Source organism: Podarcis bocagei (assembly GCF_964188305.1).
Source record: "Podarcis bocagei genome assembly, chromosome: 2".
Classification (NCBI taxonomy): Eukaryota; Metazoa; Chordata; class Lepidosauria; order Squamata; family Lacertidae; genus Podarcis; species Podarcis bocagei.
Window position 1 is genome coordinate 73,609,511 of NC_138126.1, and position 21,719 is coordinate 73,631,229.

At 42.3% G+C, this 21,719-nt stretch overlaps 1 protein-coding gene and 1 long non-coding RNA gene across 4 annotated transcripts in view; one reads left to right on the top strand and one right to left on the bottom strand.

The window, feature by feature from the left end:
* The window catches only part of MACROH2A1 (macroH2A.1 histone), a 53,003-nt gene that overhangs the window by 14,764 nt on the left and 16,520 nt on the right, over window positions 1-21,719 (top strand). For all 3 annotated transcript variants that reach the window (XM_081185640.1, XM_081185642.1, XM_081185641.1), the window contains exons 2-4: window positions 4,364-4,571; window positions 20,126-20,232; window positions 20,471-20,668. In XM_081185640.1, the coding sequence (XP_081041766.1) occupies window positions 4,400-4,571; window positions 20,126-20,232; window positions 20,471-20,668 (477 nt within the window). In that variant the 5' untranslated portion in view covers window positions 4,364-4,399. The remainder of the gene's footprint in view (window positions 1-4,363; window positions 4,572-20,125; window positions 20,233-20,470; window positions 20,669-21,719) is intronic.
* On the bottom strand, window positions 16,069-21,497 carry LOC308582514. Its single transcript, XR_014005723.1, has 2 exons — window positions 21,272-21,497; window positions 16,069-16,508 (listed from the first exon to the last, which is right to left on the bottom strand). It is a non-coding gene; the product is annotated as an uncharacterized lncRNA (long non-coding RNA).

Consider the following 21,719-nt stretch of genomic DNA (forward strand, 5'->3'; position numbering starts at 1 on the left):
TCATCAGCTGCTCGCTTAATTAGTAAGCACTTTGGTCAGAGAAAAAAAACCTTTTCATATGCCAAAGACTCCGTTCTTATCTCCGAGGGGTTCCAGCGCTATCCGCAGTTGAAGCTCCGGGCGTTTCGCTGTGGAATCGGCACTTTCCAATTTGCGCCGGCGGTCGCCGTTTTTTTCTGCTCTCTCTGTCCTTCCCAGAGGAGATAGGGTGACCGCGTCCGCGCTGCAGGTTGCCTCTCCTCCAGGGGTTCCCCCCCTGAAGTTTCGGGGTACGCTACGCCCTTGCGTCTCCCCCACGTCTTCCACAGCGCCCAGAAAACCGCGAGCTAGCTTTCTGCGCTTCCTCACTGCTCGCGTCCGGAACCGGAAGTCTCTTCTCTCTGAGATTCAATCTCCCCTCCTGCTCTTCTGTGATCGTGCAGAGATCAAAAGCACCCTTTCTATTATCAATATCACATTCAAACTCTGGGAACTGTGGTTTGTTTAAACTGTGGTTTAGTAAGAACAATGCAGGATCTGTTTTATCTGTTCATTATAAGCATCTACTATGTACAGTAACTTTGAGCATGGGTGTCTGAGTTTGCCAGTCATCATCTTCCCTCCCCACTTCTTTTTCCATTTGTGTTGTGACTTTTTGACTGTACACCTATGGACAGGGATTGTATTATAATAATTAATTTTTAATCTATCATACATAAGCCACTGTGGTAGCCTTTTTAACTGAAGACGGGGGTAAAATGCTTTAAATGCTTTGAATCATGGAGTGAATAACAAATAACATTATAACAATAATATTAGTAATAAAAAGATAACACTTTGTGACATCTCTGTTTGTAACTGTTTGTAACAATGTGGCTTATTCCACTGACTGGCAAATGTTTCATTTTTTTAAATTTTTAATTTATAAAGGACCTTTTTCTTTTTTAATCGCATTGAAAACTCCAGATTGAAATTCCAGGGTAAAATATTATTAGCTAATTGGCCATTTGTGTTCCATTAACTGGACATGAAGTGTCTGAGAATGCTCTGCTCTCCAGGGTTTTTGTGGTTTATACATATTTTTAAGGGCCATCTTAGAAGCCATAATTAGCCAGATGGTTAATAGAGACTTGCTAGTTATAGGCCTACGAAGATCCATATGGAGGAAAAGTGTGTTTTGCTGGGTTGTTTTTCCAAGTTAAGGAATGGAAAAGTGGAAAGTGGGGAAAGCTTTCTATATCTTTACTTCATTTTTCTTCACAACGTTTTCCTTAAAAGTACCTTGAACACATGTGGTAATAAGCTGTAGTTGCATTCCTAGACACACCTGCAGGTAAGCCATGTTGAGCTCTGCGGCAGGCTTTTAAGAAGATATGCCTAGGACTGTGGTGTATGATGAGTAACCCTAAAAACTCTGGGTATGGAAGTTTGAACAGAGGCAAACCTGTGTTTAGCCACAATCCTATCAGTTGCCTTGGGCCGACATGATATGTCCAATGGTAGACTTCCGTATGGGTTGCCTTTTACAAGATACACATTTCTCTTTGTTTCATCTCCTTGTTTGGGAAGTCTAGGAATCGAGGTTAACAAGAGTATGGGAGGATGGAATCAATAGATGCTGGAATTTATATTCTTAGTCGACAAAAGACTCCTGGTCTGAAATTTAGACAGGTTTTATGTAATAGCTGAAAGTGTATTTAAAAGCCTTCATGACACGTTAGCACAGGTCAGAAATCGCATAGTAGCAAAAGTTGCAAAATGTCAAAAGTAAGGCTTGCTTCGCTTCATTTGGAAGTCAGTCCATTGGAGGTGCCCGGTGCATATATTGATAGGTTTGTGTTGCAGGGGGAAGTAGGGAGGGAGAGGGAGAACGCAATGGAGCAAGGTGGGGACAAATAGCTAATGGAGCGAACAAGCAGAAAGAATTCAGAACCTAGACATGATGATTTAATAATCGCAAGGAGGTGAAGGGGGAATTGGTTTGAGAAAGGGGGGGGGTGATACTGTGAAAAAGCACCCCTTTGTGCCAAGCCAGCTTTGGGTCACGAGGAGGTTTTCCTATGGCTAATACACACCGTTGGGGTTTCCTTTGGCTTATAAAACATTGTTTATAAAACTGTCTATCTCCATAGGGGTGAAGGAAAAAGCCACTACAGGCTTCACTTACAGGAAATCAAAGGTTTAGGAATTTGGACTAGTTTTCTAAACCACCAGCTCCCAGAAGAGCAACGGTTTCTGAGCTTGTAAACCGCCCCTCTCTGCGGAGCTTTTTAACATTTTAATTTAATGCCTACATACCCTTGCAAAAACACAACTTGAGAATGACAGACACTCGGCAGAACGATCAGCAACATGTTTGCGTATGGTAGTAAATTAGCATGCGATTGCTGGCCATCATTCTCCGGTGTCAAGTCCAATTATGCTGGTGGAAGGAAGTTGTCAGATTGGAGTTTGTGAAACTCCTGCAGGGGAATGGAATGAAAACGACTGTGATTGGTAGGCAGATAAATTCCACAATTTCAAATCCCAGGCAGTTAATTGCAATCCTTTCCTTTTTCCAAAGAGAGAAACAAACAAAACAGTACTTTTGTATGCAAGCATTCTTGACTCCACTTGAGACCTTAAGCCTTACCTGGCATTTTATTTTTATCATCATCATCATCATCACCTTCTGAACCACCACTTCAAGGCTATTTACACATAAAATAACTAAAATCAGTTAAAAACACAAAAAACAACAGATGCACTTAAAACAAGATTAAAACCCTAACAAGTGGGCACTCACGGTAAAGACCCAATTCATCCAGGGAAAGCTTGTCAGAACCAAAACGTCTTCAGTTGCTTCCAGAAAATGCAGACAGCGGGTGCCTGTCGTATCTCAACAGGGATGCTATTCCATAGAACGGGGGCCATCACATTGAAAGCCCTGCTCCCAGTTACTTCAGAGCAGGCTTCTGAGATATTTGGAATGTGCAGGAGAAACTGTCCCAATGACCGCAGTAATCTATTGACTATATAAGGGATAATGTGTTCTCCCAAGTAACCTGGTCTCAAGGTCTCCTACTAACACCAACACCCAGTGGCAAACTGGCAGCCAGGCCAAATCCCACAAACAAGGTGTTATATGCTGGAGGTAGTTTGCCAGTCTTCTTTCAAGAACATGAAATGATAATAAGGACGAGAGTGCCTTTGAGCATGTGCAAAGTGTCTTTCTGTCACAACCACTAGTCCAGCACATATGGGACTGGTTGCTACAGCAGACAATATGATCTTTGCAGGGTGGTTACTTTTCTCAGAATGTTCAGTTTGGACATACTTGTCAATGCAGCAGACAAGATAACCCACTCATTAACAGAAAGGCAAAATCTGGGAACAATTCTGTTTGCATCATCAGTCTGTTAAAAAATAACATTATTGTCCAAGCAGCTCTCCTAACCCGGGTGATGACTGGGAATAGCGCTGGCACAGTGTCAGGACTCAAGGCATGTTTTATAAATATTATTGGAGTTTATTTTTGTATGGTCATTGGTGTTTTTACAATGACTTCATTTTTGTATTTGCTACTGTATCTAGTACTGTAAATTTACCATTTGCTTTTTTTAAAAAAGAGTAGAAAGTTTAACACCTTGAGCAATATAAAGTCATCTGTTCAGAGCATTTAATTTTTTTATTTTTTATTTTTACAAAAATGAAATTTGTTTTGTCAGGTATAATGGAGAGATGCAATACTAAAAAATACCTTCTATTCAATAAGCAAGCATCCATATTCACTCCTCCCCCAGCCTTCATAACTGTTTTCTTTTTAAAATTTTATTATTTTTCTTTTCTCTCATTACAAATATACTTATACATAACATCTCTCCCTCCCCCCCTTTTGGACTTCCCTCAACTTCCATTTCTGATTTATTAACCTCATTCGTATATAACTGTTAATTGTAAACAGAAATGTTTTGTTTTTTTAAAAAGCCTGTGTTTATATTGTTTTCTAACAAACAAACAAATTGTTCTACCACTGCTGGATCAATGAGCTTTCCGTCTGTAGAGGGACCCCACTGGATACAACCATAAAAAATGAATGCTGGGATTCTCAGGGTGCTGGATTTTGCACCCAGCGCCAGAGGCCTCTGACACACAGTCTGATCAGCCTTGCCCACAGAAATCTCTTTGAATTTTATGTGTTAGAGGCACAGATAAGGCACTAAAAGCCCTACCTCTCAACATAGCACTGCAGCTTTCCATGTGATGTATAACAGCGTTGCGACTCAGTGCCGTTGAAAGCCTGTGGGCCCGATTTTAAGAGACGGCTGAGGTATCGTTCGCCATTTGAAAGCAACTGTCTCAGGCTTGATTTGTAACCTTACCCTTCCCCCCCTTTTTTTTCTAGTTTCTAGATTGTTGACCCAGACCCACGTAAAAGAAAATGTCCAGCAGGGGTGGGAAGAAAAAGTCGACGAAGACCTCTCGCTCGGCGAAAGCCGGGGTCATATTCCCCGTCGGACGAATGCTCCGTTATATTAAGAAAGGTCATCCGAAGTACAGGATTGGGGTCGGTGCTCCAGTCTATATGGCAGCTGTACTTGAATACCTGACTGGTAAGTTTTGCCTCGACAAGAGCCAAGGCAGTTCAGTGGAATCAGTTGCAAACGCGAGAGAGCATTTGCGGAAGATAAATCAGCGAGTTGAGGCACTTTTTATCTGCAGCAACATTAACCTCGTAATGAATGTAAATCCAAAATACTGATCCTGCATCTCAGATTTCTGTGTCTTGGAAGCATTGCACTATAACTTTCGCAGCTGTAAACCCTACATTGCATTTATCATGGGTTCCTGGTAAGATTAGTTGGCTTTTGGTTGAGCCTTCCGTGATGCTAAATTGGACGCATATAGTAGGGAGGGCAAATGGTAGCCGTTCGGAGGGCATGTTGGCGTCATGTCAGAAGAGGCAAAAGACCTGCAGGCTCCAAAGTCCCCTTGTTCCTCTGGCATGCCCCAGGAATGGGGTGCAAGCAAAAACAGCCCTGGAGCTGACATGGGTATTTCACTTGCATTGTAATCTACAAGAGGGAAACTTTTTAAAAACAGCAACCGTATAAACCTGGTATGAAACCCCCCCCCCCATTTTTAACTGTTCTGTAAAATGCACAAAATAATGCACACTAGACAAGAGTTTCAAAAAGCATGGGGGAAATGTAGAGAATACTTCACAGTGCCCTAAAATACATACCTAAAATACAAGGAAGGGCAGTTAATGTCTGCAGGAGACTTTGTGGATATTTAAGTTATAATTAGAAAAATCTTAATAATTATTCATAAAGGAACCAGTTTATAAGAAGTAAATAAGGAAGCCAGATACAGGATGAAGGAAGTCTTTTATTTGGTTGTTTGTATTGTTGTATGTTATGCTCATTGTATGTTCACGTTTATTGAGGGTGGATCTCTGTATTTGGGGGGGGGGGGTTATGTTATGTTGTAAATAAAATTTCCAATAAAAATTAATAATAATAATAAAATAATGTGTTTTGCCACTAGCAAGCTTCATTAGCTTGAAGCCATTCATTAGAGCAGAGCTAGGGGACCTTCAGCCAAAGGACCACATTCCCTTTATTAATAATGGTTTAAAACAACCTACAACCACAACAATAAGGTACCGCATGCCAGTGGTGGCTGGGACCAGAGGCAAAAAGTGAACAAAGCAACGAATGTGATTTCCCCCTTTGTGCGGTAGGCTAGTGTCTGTGCACAGCCCTCTCTGTCCTCTGCCCAGGCAAGCAAGAAGTGTTAGCAGAATTCAAGGACGTATTTCAGCCCTACTCAAGTAGGATATGCAGAAGGGATGATAAGGGGAGAGGGGATGTATCTGGGGTGAGTCTCGGGGGCCAGAAAGAGGGACATGGAGGGCAGGGTTTGGCTTCCAGGCCTGAGGTTCCTCATCCCTGTACATCTCTTGTGGCACCCCCACTGTAGAATTCCCTCCCCCTGGAAACCTGGATAGCGACCAGCCTGATGGGCTTCTGCCACCAAGCGAAAACATCTCTCCTCCTGTGCCTTTGGAGGAAATGAGTTAATGCTTTCTAAAAGGAGGGGGGTTTGTGTGTGTTTGGGGGATGGTTCCTGTGCTACTGCATTTTATTAATGATTGGTTTAAATATTTTATTGTATTGTTTTATATTGGAAACCGCCCTGAGGTCTTGATATGTGCAAGGAAGGGCAGTCTAGAAATTTTGTAAACAAGCAAATAAAGAATTGGGCAATGGGTTGGTTTGCTGCTGAGCCGTCAGTCAAAACAGCTGCAGGAGCAGCTTTTTTGAAATGGGGCCAATAATGCAATTAGAACATGATGCCTTCACTCTCCATATACTACAGCAGGGCCTCCTTTTGCCGGGGCTGCTATACATGGCGTGCTCTTATTGAACAAAGAGAGGTCTAAGAGTCTGTTTGAACGTTAGAGCCACCACGTGAAGGCTGCTAAGGAACATTTCTCTGGTGCGGGCAAGAGATGCCATGCACCCAATGGAGGCGCACCAATAATTGGTGAGCAGTTTTCAGATGTTAGACCCACTCTGTGAAGTGCTTCCATGCAGAACCGAGGATCTTTAAGAATTACAATTAGCCCTCAGGTGTAGTGTTAATAGAGGGGGGAAGCAATAGCTTTAAGGAATCGGTGTTATGTACAAGCAGTGGCACCATTGTAAAAAGAGGATGGTAGAGAACAGGCTAAAGAGATGGCAGTGATTTCAGCAAGATGAAGTATCCAGAAATGAAACATTAGACCTAAGTTCTCAGGGTGGGGAGGTATTCGGTAAGAGATTAAATCTGATGGTCCTTCATCTTTGTGGCTTATTTGAGCAATTTAAGTAAGTTTAAGGATAGGGATGCAGGTGGCGCTGTGGCTTAAACCACAGAGCCTAGGATTTGCCGATCAGAAGGTTGGCGGTTCAAATCCCCGCAATGGGGTGAGCTCCCGTTGCTCAGTCCCTGCTCCTGTCAACCTAGCAGTTCGAAAGCACGTCAAAGTGCAAGTAGATAAATAGGGGGGAAGGTAAACGGCGTTTCCGTGTGCTGCTCTGGTTTGCCAGAAGCGGCTTAGTCATGCTGGTCACATGACCCGGAAGCTGTACGCCTGCTCCCTCGGCCAATAAAGCGAGATGAGCGCCGCAGCCCCAGAGTCGGCCACGACTGGACCTAATGGTCCCTTTACCTTTACCTTTAAGGATATAATAAAAATGCCCTAAACTATCTATCTATCTATCTATCTATCTATCTATCTATCTATCTATCTAAATAGTTTTCCAGAGTGAACTAAGGGCTAAGCAAGCTGACTGACTTTACATGCACAATCTTAGAATCATAGATTTGTCTCTATTACATTTGTCCCAATTGAATTCATTTTGTTAGTTTGGGCCCAGTTCTCCAATCAGCCCTCCCAGTTTGGTGCTGTCTGCAAATTTGATGAGCGTTCCCTCAATTCATCAGTCGAAGTCGTTTATAAACTTTAGAAATCCACCTGTGTAGCCCACACCTCCCAGTACTTAGGCGATTCACTACTTTAAGGAAGTTACTTGTGAGAGGAGTAATGGATTTCTTGAACGACGACAGTATGGTTTAAACAGGTTGCTAAGCTTGTCTGTATTGACCTGTATTTGTCCATCTAGCTCAGTATCACCTACTCTTCTATTACTGTAACCACTATGTAACTCAGATGATATACTTATATATTTAGATTCTAAACTTCATGCCTTTTATAAAATAGCCTGCACTGAGTGTTTTTTAATATATAAAAACCCCCAAGCTAAACTAGCAACTGAGCTGTATTACAAGTAATGTTAATGAGCAGGACATGGTACCAATTTTAGAGAGAGAGAGATTTGCACACTTCTGTGAGCTGAAGAACCTTGAGCGAGGGAAGAATACAATAGAGCATGAAGACTTTTTTGTGGAGGGTGGGAACCCTGGGAATTTGTAAACATGACTTACAATCCCAGCTAGATTATCCCCAAAGAAGATATTATAAAGAAAGCTGAAAAGAAAATGATTCTCTGCCTTTAATTACTTCCATTCCAAGGAACTGAGATTATTGTGGGTTTTAAAAATGATATATATTTTTTACTGTTTATGTTTTCTGTCTAACACTTTCCCCCCCTCCCCTAAAAAGCAAAACTCAGAAAAAGGACATTTGCATTTGTCTGTTTCCCCTGGTGGCTGCATTCATTTAAAATACATCGTGATAAAAAGTTAATATGTTTATTCCAAACGACAATAAGATATTTTGCCCATCTCTCCTTTATTTAAAAGACGATGCCAATCCAAGCTCCATTAAAGTGACTGTGAGGATTAGGCTGCCAAAGTTATTGCTCACGACCTTATAATAAAGGTTACTGTCTGCAATCCTCCAATTTTCTGTCTTACAGCTCCCACTTTCATCACGCACCATGTATGGTTTTGACTTCATGGCCTTTCCTTTTTCTTCATTTTGTGTGGTTTGAGCCTAGATTTCTGTTGTATGTTGTGAGTTGTGCTGACTGCTGAAAAAGTAAGGGATTGTTGGCATTACTGAAGATCACACAGTATCCCATGGGACTTTTCTGAACTGACCCTCGCTTTTTGCCTGATAGGGAGCAGCTACAGAACATAAAAAAAGAAGTGACCTTTGTCTCCAAGGGTGCTCTCAGAGAGCTCCTTTGTCGTTGTTGGTGAGATTGTGGCAGAGTTGAGAGAAGAGGTAGAGAGGACAGAGTGATCTGTAGTGGAAGGCGAAATGGCAATAAGAACACTGCCAGATTCAAGGAAAATATAATATCAGAAGCCAAAGGGCGACATTCAACTAAGTTGTAGCATGTGCAGAACAAGGTTCGCTAGTGGATTGGGACTCTCCCCCCCCCCTCCACGCTTTCCTTTCCCTGTGCGTCCTGCATGTATGCTAAATCTGTTTTGGAGGAGAGGGGGGAAACTCTTGCTGCACAAGTTCACCTTGTTCCATGTGCAATTACTCCATTGAATTCCACTCAGGGTATTCACATTTACATTTTGACTCAAGGCTCTGAGATTGCTAGCCTATTTTGTTCGTTGCTCATAATCACCCATTTTTCATACTCGACCTGAAAGAGAAGTTCCAAATTTCAGAAGAGTTATGATATAGTCATTAAAAAGAAGCATAGGTTCCCGTGGTGCCTTAAAATGTTGGTATCAAGCCTTATCAGGAGATAACTGGCCACTCTCCAGGCACCCGGCTTGATCTCCGGTTGACCTCCCTGTCTGCGTTTCCCGGCAGGATACAGGCTAGGTCGCGATCGGCGATCCTTCTCAGCGTGAGAAGGACACACCACTCTTCCCTGCTCCCTGCTCCCCCCCAGGGAGGGGAAAGAGATAGACAGAAATGTATTTACATGTCTTTATTTCTGTCCTTGCAGCGTTACAGAAAACACGTCTGCTCCCTTCAAACTCCAACAGCCGAGAGAGATAACTCCTCGTTCTGTACTTCCTGTACAGCTCATATTACACTCTGAGCTAGTTCCGGTGCTTCGCACAGTGAATAGACTGTCCCTCTGGTTCCCACGGAACAGTCCCAACATTCCCATCATGTTTTGCTTTCCAGCTAGCTGCAGCTCGCTGCCGCATTGCTTCTATATCGTAACATAAAAGTCTTAATTGCTTCTTTGTGGCATAAGCTTCTTTCATCCTGTCCACACTTCAGTCTGTGTCTCACACAGACATATTTTGCTGTGCGGTTTCATAGCTGTAACCCATATCACTGGCCATTATAATATAATTTCCCCTTCTTGCTAGCCCTTGAGAAGTTCAAAAGGTGACAGCACGCGAGAGGGCCTTTTCTGTGGTGGCTCCTCACCTCTGAAACTTCCTCCCCTGGAAGATCCATGTCACTCTTTCACTGCTTGCACTTAGGAGGGCAGTTAAAACATCTGTTTCTAATCAGGCTTTGAGCCCTACTGTGAATGTGAGTGTTTTTTGTTGCTTGTTTATAAGTTTGTACCATTGAATTGCTTTTTATAAATGCTGCTCTGATCTCCTAAGGGAGAGAGGGTTGGATATAAGTTATTTTAAATAAATAATTAAATACATTTTCCTAATCTGAAGGGGAAAACACCCTGCAGACACTTAGCAGAGTCTCCTGTCTTGCAGCTACACCAGAGGCTGTACTAAATAAGAACTAAATAAGACCCAGTGTTTTTGTCTTGATAGCTTCCTAACCAAAGGGACCGTAAGGATCTCTTAGGACTTCCACAAATCTTTTGTACTAAACATCTGGAGCAGTTTTCCCTGTTGTTTGGTATTAAAACAGACATAGAAAAATAAGGCATTGTGTCATCTAATAAACAGTTTTCTCCTATCTTCACTTTTCATCTGACCTCTCCAGAGAGGATCCTTTTATTACTTTTCAGTCATGTAACGTAAATCTCTTGTCAGCTCTTTTTAGGCTGAACAAGTCACCATTTTCCCAAGCACATTTCAAAAACATTGTTTTCTGGCATTTCAATACAAGACATAATATTGAAGATAACCCTGAAACTAGCACTAACAAACTCAAATGTGGGGACTGGTTGAGGCTGGGACAACTTGTGCTGTTTAAACCCAGCTGAAGCAAGGTCTGGATTATCAAGTCAAGTACAGTCAACCATAGTTTAACACATGTAGGGTATTCTGTGGTAATATTGTGAATTTTTGAACTTGTCCATGGAGTAATACCTGCAGGAAAGGTCCAAACCCAGTGCCCCACCAACTGTGGGAACATGGGTGAGGGTCTTCTCAGTGGTGGCACCACTCAGACTCTGGAATTCTTAGCACATTTGTTATTGGCCTTGTAATAAATTGCAAAGACCTTCCTGTTCCAGAGGCTTTTGGCCTACTAGGTTAGTCATTTATTTTCTTGCGCTGCAGTGTTTTACTATCTTGCGGTTCTGAATTTGGTTTATGCTGACTGCAGTTTTGAATCTTCTTTTTCTGTTTAATTAGATTTGTTTAATCTGAATGCACTACATTTTCTATCTTTTTTCAGTCTGCCTAGTTTATCTATCTATCTATTTGTCTGTCTGTCTATCCATCTATCTTAATGCAGAAAAAGAACTAGAAAGCTTATGGGCAAAATTTAAATAGTAGACAGAAATGAAGCTTGTGGGAATTTCTGTCAATAGACTGCTCTACATAAAAAAATAATTCCACAGCAAATTAGGAAAGAGTGAAGTTTATAAAACAGCAGGTGATATACAATAACACCCCACTCCTAAAAAAAGGTGCTGTGATTTACATTGTTCCACAGTTAGAAAAAGTCAGGTAGGGCGAAAACTTGAAATGTCTGCTTTCTCCATTAACATTTTTCCACCACTGTATTTTATTGCCAATCCATTCATTTTGTAAAATTTAAAACATGCACTTTTTTTTTTAGAGTTCCAGACCATAACTCTCTCTTGGGTGTTCTGGTGACTTTTATGCTTTGTTCTCGTGCTTTATGACATCACCAGATTCCCTGAGTGGAGTTTCAGATACTCCAGCAAGTCATTTGCTTGCTATTTAATCATGATTCATTTTCTGTGTGGAAACCTGTCCCAAGCCATTGAGTGCCTGAAAAATAAGAACGTATCCAGTTAGTGCAGTTAACCAGTTATCCCAAGTGCTTGCCATGTTTTCTGTCAGAATTCATTATGTGGAAGTGCCATTCCACTCTTCTTTCTTTTCAGAAGGAAGGTAATAATTTAAAGGCAAACGACAATCATGTTTGTTTCTTAAAATATATATATTTTAGTGCACACTGCTTTTTTTAAAAGGACAGCGGCTGTAGCCACAGTGATCTGCCATAAAAATAGTTTGATTCATAGAATGTGATTTCAAAGTTCGGAGTGTTATTTATAGGCTGCACGGTAAGGAAAGGAAGCAAAAAGTTTCTTAAACAATGAAGAATCCATTACAGTGACAGCATTCTTTGGAACATTTGGCACATTTCCTGCATATCATTACACATTGATTTGTGTGTATTTGTAGCCTACCCTAAATAGAAAAATCCGGTTGAGCAAGACTGAAAAACAACAAAAAAGATATAGAGACAGATCAATACATTTAGACTGTGTGGTGCAATACTGTAGTTTATCTTTAACCTTATCCCTGGAAATAGAAATTCAGTGAAAGAAAAAGACCTTGTGATTAAGGCTGAAATTCTGCTGAATACCTGGGAGCAAGTCCCATTAAGTTCAGTAGGGCTTACGTCAGAGTCGGCATGTATAAATTTGCACTGTAAATTATACTACTTTTAAAACAGAATTTACTCCTTTGCTAACAACACAGGTTTTTAAGACTGTGACATAAATATGGACCTAATATGGGCAAAAGTCCCCCTCCCTCTTGATGTAAATAAGAAATGTGTCATATTAACCATGTTGGGGTTTGCTTGCTTGCTTGCTTGTTTTTACAATCAAGCAGTATATAAATTTTATGAAATAAATCGAGGAGCTGTGGTTGGGATGCAGATAGCCTCTCAACTACTTCTGTGAAATCAAAGAGCTTTGGATGGTCAAGAGTCACACTTCAGCATCTCCAGGTAGGCATGGGAAGGCCCTTTGCCTGAAACCAGTCAATGGCAACAGTACTGAGCCAGGTGGCCCAATGGCCTGTCACTTCCTGTGCTCTTATCCTAGTCTTGGCTAGTGTTAGCGATGCCAGCAAAGAACCACTTAGGACTTTTGCATCAGTTGGTGGTGGTGTTTAGTCGTGTCCGACTCTTCGTGACCCCATGGGCCAGAGCACGCCACTGCCTCCGCAGTTTGGTTAAACTCATGCTGGTAGCTTTGAGAACGCTGTCCAACCATCTCGTCCTCTGTCGTCCCCTTCTTTTTGTGCCCTCCATCTTTCCCAACATCAGGGTCTTCTCTTCTCATGAGGTGGCCAACGTATTGGAGCCTCAGCTTCAGGGTCTGTCCTTCCAGTGAGCACTCAGGGCTGATTTCCTTAAGAATGGAGAGGTTTGATCTTCTTGCAGTCCATGGGACTCTCAAGAGTCTCCTCCAGCAGCATAATTCAAAAGCATCAATTCAGCCTTCTTTATGGTCCAGCATCAGTTGAGCACTTGGAAATTCAGAATTGGTAGTCCTTCCTGTAGCGTTGACAGATTCAGTGGTGTGAATGTTTGAGATAGAGATTAACTTCCCTCACAGTACATAACAAATGATGTGACACTTTTTGTTCAGTATCAGAACCGATTTGGCCTCCACAGATTAAAACACGTGTCTCTTAGAGTTGGCATTAGGTTGGGGGACGGTGTGTGCCGTACATAAATGTTGTCTTCACGTGTTAATGTGCACAAAATACAGTGGTACCTCGGGTTAAGTACTTAATTCGTTCTGGAGGTCCATTCTTAACCTGAAACTGTTCTTAACCTGAAGCACCACTTTAGCTAATGGGGCCTCGCACCGCCGCTGCGTGATTTCTGTTCTCATCCTGAAGCAAAGTTCTTAACCCGAGTTAATATTTCTGGGTTAGCAGAGTCTGTAACCTGAAGCGTATGTAACCTGAAGCGTATGTAACTTGAGGTACCACTGTACATTTTAATAAGCAAACAGCACTCCCTGGAAACTTTTTCAGCAGCTCCAACACAAAGAAAGGAGAGCCATCTGCAACACTGTATTCTTAAATGCCAGGTTATCCTTTTAGTTTGTCTCTCTTTGTATTCATATGCAAGGGGTGGGTGGGTGGGTGGCATGGTGGGCATCCAGTTTGTGTAAATGCAGGTTTATAACAAATGTCCCTAAAAATCAGAGCATAATCCAAGGCACTGGACTTGTCCTGAGTTGTAAACCAGTCGAGCCAAACCATACACGCTGCATTAACGCAAGCAACATCTGGCAGTGCTTAGACTAATCATGTTTAAATGCATTTAAAAGTAGGGGGAGAAGCATGTGTAAACTGTTAAGAGTAACAGTGAAGTGTAAACTGGTAGGCAAAGGAAACACCATTTTATATATACACACACATATGCAGAGAGCAAGTGAACACAGGATGCTCGGTATGAAAATATCAAGATGGCTTGGGCTTCCTGTTAGCAGGCACCAAAAGCAGATTGCACTTCCATTTGAATTCAGTTTCTGCTCAGCTCTTGTAGCTTGTGTTCTTTAGATTACTTATGGAGGCTACGGTCCTAAGCTGACCTATTAAGAGAGAAAGCCCCATTGAATGCAGTGTATGATTTACTTCAGAGCAAGCATGGCTATAGCATTGCAGTTATTCACTTGGCGCTCCAAACATCTGATAGGAGCACAGCTTGAGACTCCTATAAAAAAAGTGGGGTGGTTTGCGGATTGAGTATGAATGATGAGGAAGAACAGTGCTGACTTTGAGACACACACACCCCAAAAAGGTCTAGTTGTTAAACAGCTTTGATAGTTCCATGTAAATTACATTGCATAAATACAAAACCTTCAGTTATTTGACGTAGTTGGGGAGTTAACTGGATAAACAGGTTTACCAACATATGAATATCCTGAAACTGAACTGAACTTCTTCAAATATCTGTAATTGTAAGGCTAAGGCTGGTATTTATTTGTTTTTATGAGGAGTGTGCATAGGAAAAAGAAATGGTAAGTGGTCCTCTTTCAAGGATATTAAGGAAGATTGTAAGGAATGTACAAGAAAAGGAACGTAGGGAAGTCTAACTATCATAGTTGATTGAGTCTGATTGGGTTAAGATTTTTCAGAATAATAGAATGTTCTGGATTCAGTAAATCATTGATGGAACAATGTGTGATTGTTTTTCAAAATAAAATAAAATAGATGAAATCCTTCTCCTGGAGTCAGAATGGCATTGCCTGGGATTTCTAAATGGGATTATACCAATGTCCCTCCTTTGGTTTCCAGAGATGCTTCTCAGATTTCTTTTGGATCAAGGTTTCAGTTTCACACATTTTTTCAGAAACCCCTTTTCTCATGTTGAAAGTTTTTGTTGTTGTTGAAAATGCTGGCTGTTGCTCAACATATCATCTGTTAGCTGTTAGCAACTAAATTCTGAGCGTTATGACTTCATTTCACTGAAGTGGAGAAAGCAAAAGGTTTTGAAATAGGAGAAATGGTTTTCCTCAAGACATGAAATCTTTACCCCAAAAGAGGAAATAAAATTAAGCTAATCAGCATTTGGACGAAGTTAGAGTTCAGAGCTGTCAGGTATATTCACATTTGCATAGCAAAAATCCAGGTCTTGAACACCTGACAACTACATGGACTTTTTCCCTTGTCCAAAATGCTGGGGATGGGGAAGCTATCAAGCAAATTTGGAATCTTACGTCTTCTTTTTACACACAACAGATTGGACTTGAAATGATTTCTATGTGCGTGCATGAGAGGGATATGATATTTGCTCCAAATCAGTTTTGATGATATTAAAACCTGCGTAATAGTTCCTGAAGGGTCACGGGTGGCACTGTGGGTTAAACCAGAGCCTAGGACTTGCCGATCAGAAGGTCAGCAGTTCGAATCCCCGTGACGGGGTAGCTCCCGTTGTTCGGTCCCAGCTTCTGCCAAGATAGATGGCAGATAAATAGGTAGTTTGAAAGCATGTCAAAGTGCAGGTAGATAAATAGGTACCGCTCCGGTGGGAAAGTAAACGGCATTTCTGTGTGCTGCTCTGGTTCACCAGAAGCAGCTTAGTCATGCTGGCCACATGACCCGGAAGCTGTCTGTGGACAAACGCCAGCTCCCTCGGCCAATAAAGCGAGATGAGCGCCACAACCCCAGAGTCGGTCCCATTACCTTTAATAGTTCCTCAAGAATTTTCACATTGGACGCTTAATAGTTTTAAGTGTTTTCTGTGAAGCTGATCAGTTATGTTCATATCTATGCTAGGTAAAAATGGTTTAAAGCAGGAGAGGCCAGTTTGCAGCAGCTTCAGCCAGCATGGCCAATGAGTAGAGACAGGGGAGGTCTAACAGCATTTAGAGGGGAACCACATTGGCTCTTCTGTTTTAAAGCATCCGTAAAGAGGCCCTGCTAGATTGTGTTTATTTGCTTCCAAAAAAAAAAGGTTATCTTGTTTATTGTTGTGGATGAGGGATCTCACTGGAAATCCTTTATGCACATTAAAAGTTCCGCTGTGAATGCTCAACTTTTGTTTAATTACAGAAAAAGGGCATTTATTGGGCAGGGCTTTTTAAAATCAGAACGCCAGGCAGAACTCCTCGAGCTAGCTGTGAAAGTGCTACTCAAGGACCCTTAAAATGGAGCGTGTGCGTGACCACACAATCCTGTGCACACCTACTGAGATGTAAGCCCCATTGAGCTCAATGAGTTTTGCTCCAAGATAAATGCAGAACAGCAGCCTGAGTGCGCGGAACATAATGCTTCTCCCTCTGTGCTCCTCATTTTACTTCTTTCTGTTCTTCACAAGCTTCTACCCTTCCTCTTAAACCACACTTTCTTCCCGAGTCTGAAAAGGAAGTGCGGTGCGTAGACTTCCCTGAAGGGCCATTAGGAAACAGTGCTTTCAAAATTGCTTCCTGCACATGGAGAAAAACTTCATTCTTTTCAAAAACAGGTGTCCCCTGAAAGAGACAGATAAAGGACAAATAAAATATTCCTTTCAGATATTGAAGAGCAACACTTAACAGAGACTCTCTGGTTATGATATAACTTCTCTGTATACAGTGGTACCTCGGGTTAAGTACTTAATTTGTTCCGGAGGTCCGTTCTTAACCAGAAACTGTTCTTAACCTGAAGCACCACTTTAGCTAATGGGGCCACTGCCGCCGCCGGACCACGATTTCTGTTCTCATCCTGAAGCAAAGTTCTTAACCCGAAGTACTATTTCTGGGTTAGCGGAGTCTGTAACCTGAAGCGTATGTAACCTGAGGTACCACTGTAGTTGTATCAGATGTCAAGAGTAAAAAAGGCAAATTTGTTACTAGTGCATAATAAATACGGAGGGTTGTATTTGTCCCCACTTGGAGGAGATCCACTGAAATTGACATACAGTCATACCTTGGAAGTCAAACGGAATCCATTCCAGAAGTCCGTTTGACTTTCGAAATGTTTCAGAAACCGAGGCACAGCTTCCAATTGGCTACAGGAAGCTCTTGCAGCCAACAGAAGCCCCGGAAGTCACGACAGACGTTTGGGTTCCAAAGAACGTTTGCAAACCGGAAACAGTCATGTCCAGGTTTGCATTTGGGAGCCAAAACATTCAACCTGCAAGGCATTCAAATTCCAAGGAACGACTGTACTTGACTAATTTGGGGTCATTGATTTCAATGAGTAGTATGTGAGAGGAATTGCTAATAATAAAATACACTCTATATATATTGCGGGGCCTGCTTGAAGCAGAAGGCAGAGGGAAGATGAGGTGCTCATCACTTCAGCTGTCCCAAATGTATGTTGTCAGGATAAGATCAATCTGTCTTCCCAAAGCTGGTGGAGTTGCTTTTCCATTTCTTTTCTGCAGCCTCTTAGTTCCCTCAGGGCCTCACTCTGTCTCATCAGTGCTTCTTGCTGCACACTGTGGATTTGGCTTGCTGGCAAGGGATGCCATATTAACCAATATTCTATGCCTGGATATTCCATCTCTGACCTGTACACATAGTTTATTATATTATAGCTCTGTCCTCCAGAGGAGGGGGGCATGATGAATCCTGAGTAAGAACTTCTGAGTTTAGCTTCAGTTTTTCTGTATATGAGAGGAATAGGATTGGATGCTCAGGAATAAGTTATTTACCCACAGTCACCTTGCTGTGCTCAAGATGAACTTGGAGAGAAGTCTCCTTCCAAGGAAGAAATGTACTGTAATATTACTAGACGATTGGCACCATGAGAGCTTTTCCTCTGGGGTTAACAGCTCCATGACTGGGGTATTAGATATTGAAACTCCACCCATTTGCTGTTGTCCCAGTAAAAACCCAGGCCCTCAGCACCTGATCTTGGGGTGTACATGGTCCGTCCTCCCTCCATTTTCTCCTTGCAGCAACGCTGTAAGGTACAGTGGTACCTCGGGTTAAGTACTTAATTCGTTCCGGAGGTCCTTACTTAACCTGAAACTGTTCTTAACCTGAAGCACCACTTTAGCTAATGGGGCCTCCTGCTGCTGCCGCGCCGCTGGAGCCCAATTTCTGTTCTCATCCTGAAGCAAAGTTCTTAACCTGAAGCACTATTTCTGGGTTAGCAGAGTCTGTAACCTGAAGCGTATGTAACCTGAAGCGTATGTAACCTGAGGTACCGCTGTACATTAGGCTGAGAGACAGTGACTGGTCCAAGGTCTCCCCCATTGAAATCCTTACAGCAACGCTGAATAATTATTATTCCTTCCTCCCCAAGAGGGTGCTTGATGACTCACGGTTAAATGTTTGAACTGCCTCTCTTGAAAAATATTGTGTTTGAGTTGGCGCAAGCCAATGAACTGAAAGGCTGATTTGCTGCTCACCATTTGCATAGGCAAGTTGTCACTTGAAGCTACAGCCAGTGAATGATGGGCGTGCATCAATTCACAAACTAGTACACAAGACCTCATCAGCACATGCTGACCTAGCAGGGTACTCCCAAGCCCTAAGATCTGCCCTGTTGTTAATATGCTATCAAACATAAAGGATTGTGTTTTCGTTCCTCCTTGATCTTGGAGACCACTTGGCTTACGGTAGCAGAGTCCTATTGGACGCAGGTGAGAAAAGGAGCAGAAGTGGGTTCCTTGGGGTATTACAGCATCTGTACCACTGCAGGTGTTTAGCTCCTATAATACATGGCCTTAGGGCTGATTCATGTGTTACAATTCCAGGCAGGAGGTGATAATAGCAAAACAATTTCGCTGCCTTGTCTGGAATTATGACAAGTGACTTGACCCTGAATATTCAACGCGCAGGGATGCTGTGAGCATTAATAGCGCCTTACAGAAATGACATTCAATATTGAATTAACTTTGCAGGTTTTTAAATTAAAAGTTGGTCTGTCATAAAAAAAATTTAGCCACACGTGTGTGGAATCGTGTTAAGTCATCAACCTAGACAAACAAAATACTCTCTCAGTACCACATCTTTTAGAAATATGACACTGAACAATTCTTAATATCATTGATAAAAATACATCTGTTGCTGTAGTCAAAGGTTTTCCAGTAAGTGTCATAACAGGCTTATCACAGGAATATTATAAAGGGCAGCTTAGCTAGTATATGTACTGAAGCTAATCCTTTATATCATGCAAACTATAGTTTAATGGTTTTCTTTTTTTCACTAGAAATTATTGCCTTCCCTACATATTCCCCAAAGCGGGTGCATGTTACACATGTAATCTGTTTTTATCTGTTAAAGAATAAATGATTAAATAACACTCATGCCACTTGATATTTTTTATGTATGAATGCATGGAAGACTCCTAATAGTTAGGCAAAACGGACTACCCAAGATGTACAGAATATGTATTAAAACATGAAAATATCCACAGTTGTTTGTGTATTTCAGTAAGGTTAAAAAACATTAGTACTTCTGGTTTGAAAATCTGGAACATTGTGCAAAAATTATCTGGACCAAAAGATAGATTAAAAAACAACAACAACACACACCAGACAAATACAGTTATGTATTAGGTCTTTCCTTAGTTCCCAATAAATAATTTCTCTTATATTGGTTTGTTATCTTTTAGTTTTGTCATCAGAATAAATAGGCTGTCATATAGGCTGGCCAATTCCACATCCATGTTTTCCACATCCATCCAATGCATTCTCAGGAAATCGTTTGTTAGGTGAGCGTTTGCATAATGAGTTGACAATTTTAATTGATTCCTACTGGGAAATTTCTAATGCATGCCTGGCCATGAAATTTTGACCCCAAAATGATGACAAAACCCAGGAAAACCCTCTGAAATCTTGCAAAGGCAAAGAAGAAGTGCTGTCTTGATCCTGTTGTGAGACAGGTTAAGTTTTGTACATAAATTCCTATGGTCTTTTTATAAATCTGGAGGATTAATAACAGAGCCAGGGTTGCGTATCTATGATTACAATCTACTATCGGGCAAATAATACTGTGGTTTGTGACCACGAGGTACTTGGAGAGTCAGGTGGCTGTATACCTTTTGTCAGCTGCTAGAAAATCAACTATATGCTACTTTGTCCCCTTATTCACCAAACAAAGGCCAGGTGTTTTTCTTTTGTTTTGAATTGAGAAAGTCTTCTCTTCCTTGACAGCGGAAATTCTTGAATTGGCTGGAAATGCCGCACGGGACAACAAGAAGGGTCGTGTCACACCTAGACATATCCTGTTGGCTGTAGCAAACGACGAAGAATTAAATCAGGTAAAAAGATTTCGCTTTTGAGTCTTTCCTTTCTCTTCTTCACCCAAAGTCGTAATTCAGAATATAAGGAGTAGTTTACATGAATGGGAAATGTATCAGCAACTCTTCAGGTTGAAATTGTCACATAATCTCCCTGCTGTTGAGTTTTTCATCTGGGCCTTTCCCTTGCCTTTGGCGCCTGCTTTCTCCCCGTTTCAAAGCCATTCAGCATTGCCTGTTTGTTCCGTTTCCATTTAAGCTGTTGAAAGGCGTCACCATAGCCAGTGGCGGTGTATTACCAAATATTCACCCAGAATTGTTGGCGAAGAAACGGGGTTCGAAAGGAAAACTGGAAGCGATCATCACTCCGCCGCCGGCGAAAAAGGCAAAATCCCCATCACAGAAGAAAACCACAACAAAGAAAACGGGCGGCAAGAAAGGCGCAAGAAAGTCTAAGGTATGCTTCCATTTCTTCTACAGCCCAGTTCTACGTTTGTTTACCTGGAAGCAAACCTCATTGTGCTTCATGAGACAAAGTTAGTGCTTGTGTATAACATGGATTATTTCTAGCTGTCTGGATGACACTTGATCCGACCCTAGCTAGTCGCAGAAGCAGCCTGCCAGGTGAGGTGGAGTTGCTGTGGCAGGTGGGTCCCTGTTGCTTACTGGGTGGGAGGGAGAGGCGGTGGAGAGGTTGGCATCATGCAAATGTGCTGGTGGAGCCAACCCTATGTGCCTACTGACCTATTTGCCCCATGCTGACCTCCCCTGCACCTCTTCTCTCCCTCTCTCTTTCCTGGTAAGCAGCCACAACCCACCTGATAGAGTAGCGCTATCTCCCCTCCTGGCAAGCCACTTCTGCCTTATAAATGTTACAGACGACATGCTATAGAGAGCAGTGGGCCATATACCGCTTGGTCATTCTGTGGAGGTGAAGGTGAGCACATTATAGATTCTAGAACATTTAGTTTCCTAATGTACCCTTTCTAACAGGGATGGGGAACCTCTGGCTGCAGGCTGCATTTGGTCCGCCAAGCTGTTTCCTCCAAGCCATGCCTACCTGCCCCACACCTGACGTCTTATGCAATATCAGGGGCAGGGCAGGTAGAGATGTGGCTGGATTGGTTTCTCATGCAGCCGATCGCTGCAGAAGTCTGGCTTGAACTCCCTTCGCCTCAGCTGATGGGTGAGGAGGTCAGCCCTGCTTCATTCAGGTATGCGAGCAAGTTTCCCACAGAGAACTTGCTGGTGCACCCAAACCCTGCAGAAAGCAGCACTGATCTTCACACACGTCAGCACAGGGAGTTCAATCTGCTTGGTTGCTCTCTCCCTCCCTCTCTCCCTCCCCTCCCCCCCCCCCCCCGCAACCCGACAGGCCAATGTTGACTGGTGAGCAGGACAATCCACTTGTCAGTCAGCTGACATCATTATGACATCAGGTGACTGAGAGGTGGGTAGTTCCACCGGCCTGCCAGAGTTGACATACAGGACAGCATATAAAGACCTGG